The following is a 2,500-nucleotide window of genomic DNA, read 5'->3' on the forward strand; positions in this document are numbered from 1 at the left end:
TGTAACCGGCCTTAGACAGGAAGAAGATAAATCTGCTTTCATGATAATTACACCACACACACACACACACACACACACACACACACACACACACACACACACACACACACACACACACACACACACACACACGCTCTATCTCTCTCTCTCTCTCTCTCTCTCTCTCTCTCTCACACACACACACACACGCACACACACACACACACACACACACACACACACACACACACACACACACACACACACACACACACACACACACACCTTACCAAACAAAGTCCCATCAGGTGATTGACTGAAGCGAAGACTATCAGCGTCCATTTGAAAATGTCTTTTCCCTACAAAAAGATCGGCTGTCTTTGAAGCAACTCTTTGTCCCCAAAATGGAGGCCCTCTTTCCCTTTAAGTAGATACATCCCATAATTTCCCCCGTGGTCGTTTGGCACCCGTGACATTTCCCTGGAGCTGGACGGGTTACGTGGCTGAGCTCAGAGAAGATCAGCGGGTCGGAGGGGGCGGCCCGGCGCGTGGAGCCAGTGGACGGTCACATGAGCCCACACAGACTACATGGAAACGTTAGGTTAATGTGTTGCAGCCTGGTGAACTCGACGTCTTCAGTAACGTGAGAGAAATCTGTTTCCATAGCAACAAAGCATTTTCTCCCCGATTGTACTTGGCCAATTCCCCCTGCTGCCCCGGTCGCTACTCGACCCCCTCTGCCGATCTGGGGAGAGCGGTAGACTAGCACCATGCTTCCTCCGATACAGTCTCCAGCTGCTTCTCTTCACCTGAAAGTGAGGAGTTTCACCGGCAGGGCGTAGCGCGTTAACCTGACGCTGCCAGATGGACGGTTTAGCTCCACATTACATTTCACTAAACCAGTCGATCTGGGAATGCAGTAACCCGACCCGCTGACGGAGGCGGGCACTTTTTCCAAGCTACTTGGCAGGTGATTGGATGACCCATCTGTCTATCACCGCTAGTGCGTGTTAACTTCAACCAATCAGATCGCCATGCCTCTGACGTCACGTTTGCGACCGGAGGAAGGTGCATGGCCTGTGCATGTAAGAGTGATTGAGTCCTCACCGTCCTCATCGTCGTAAAGTTGCCTTCAAAGCATGACGTTCGATTATAACGAACTAGTTGTGTGGCTTAGCCTTCCCAAATGTTGAGGGTCGTTTTTTAGAATTTAATACATAGAATTGGGAACGTTACATTCAATTTCATTCAGTCTGCCTGTCACTTCCGCGGCGGCAGCCATGTTGACGAGTGAAAAGAACTACAAAGACCATGTGCGTCACACAGAAAGCCCGCCTAAGGCTGCCGCTGATTCGTCGAGCCGGCCATGGTTCGGCCAATCATCTTAACTGCCTGTGCATGACAAGATGGATTACGTCGAGATAATCTCTTTTGATCTCGCGAGGTTATCCATCTTGCAAGCAAGGTTAGTAGCGCGTGGGAGGATCACGCTATTCCTCCCAGTTCCCCTCCCCCCTGACCGACCAGAGGAGGCACTAGTGCAGCGACCAGGACACACACCCTTAATCCGGCTTCCCACCCGCAGACACGGCCAATTGTGCCTCTGTAGACGCCTGACCAAGCCGAAGGTAGGGCACGAAGCTGCGACAATAGTGCGTTGAAAATGTAATCTTCATATTATTCCCGACCACAACATGTAAATCTGCATTTCGCCAAATTCTGAGACTGTGTCGGGGAGAGAGGCTAAAAGTCAGGAACTATTGTCTTATTTTCTGTCTCTGTCTTGTCTGTCTGTGTTGAACTGCTGATTCCTCCTTGTCGTCTCGCACTATATTTGCAATAAAGAGGCTTTTTAATGAGACGTTTCTCTCTCCTCTCCTCAACAGGATCGTTGAAATCTACAGCCGCCGGCTACAAGGTACAGAGGAATACTGTTGCTGTAAAAGATAAAAAAAAAAAAGTATTTAGTCCAAATGAAGCTTTTGGCCTGCACTGTGTTCAGTCTGTTGTCTTGACCTCTGCACTGTGTTCAGTCTGTTGCCTTGACCTCTGCACTGTGTTCAGTCTGTTGCCTTGACCTCTGCACTGTGTTCAGTCTGTTGCCTTGACCTCTGCACTGTGTTCACTCTGTTGTATTGACCTCTGCACTGTGTTCAGTCTGTTGCCTTGACCTCTGCTGTGTCAGTTGCTTCATGTTTGTCGTCTCTCTGCTTCACAGTTCAGGAGCGGCTGACCAAACAGATCGCCGTGGCCATCACCGAGGCGCTGCAGCCGGCCGGCGTCGGCGTCGTCATCGAGGCAACGTACGTCCGCTCAGCACAAAGCAGACAAACCACTTCCTGTTCAGAAATACCTCAATAACTCATGATGGCCTCCTTTCCTCTTTCCTTCCCTCTCCTTTTGTCATCATGGCTCAGTCTCATTTACAAGATCCTTCTCGGCCTGACACGCCCCCCTACCTGCTGCAGCCACAACACCCGCTTCTCACTCCATATCCAATTAAAAATTCCGGTAACACTTT

General features: G+C 50.2%; 1 protein-coding gene across 1 annotated transcript in view; it reads left to right on the plus strand.

Moving 5' to 3' along the window:
- Positions 1–2,500, plus strand: part of gch1 (GTP cyclohydrolase 1) — a gene marked incomplete at both ends in the record, with an annotated part of 28,333 nt that overhangs the window by 23,743 nt on the left and 2,090 nt on the right. The window contains 2 exons of the mRNA XM_083653129.1: positions 1,866–1,897; positions 2,198–2,282. Of these exons, the coding sequence (XP_083509255.1) occupies positions 1,866–1,897; positions 2,198–2,282 (117 nt within the window). The remainder of the gene's footprint in view (positions 1–1,865; positions 1,898–2,197; positions 2,283–2,500) is intronic.

The sequence above is a fragment of the Poromitra crassiceps genome, assembly GCF_964638095.1.
Source record: "Poromitra crassiceps genome assembly, chromosome: 16".
NCBI lineage: Eukaryota > Metazoa > Chordata > Actinopteri > Beryciformes > Melamphaidae > Poromitra > Poromitra crassiceps.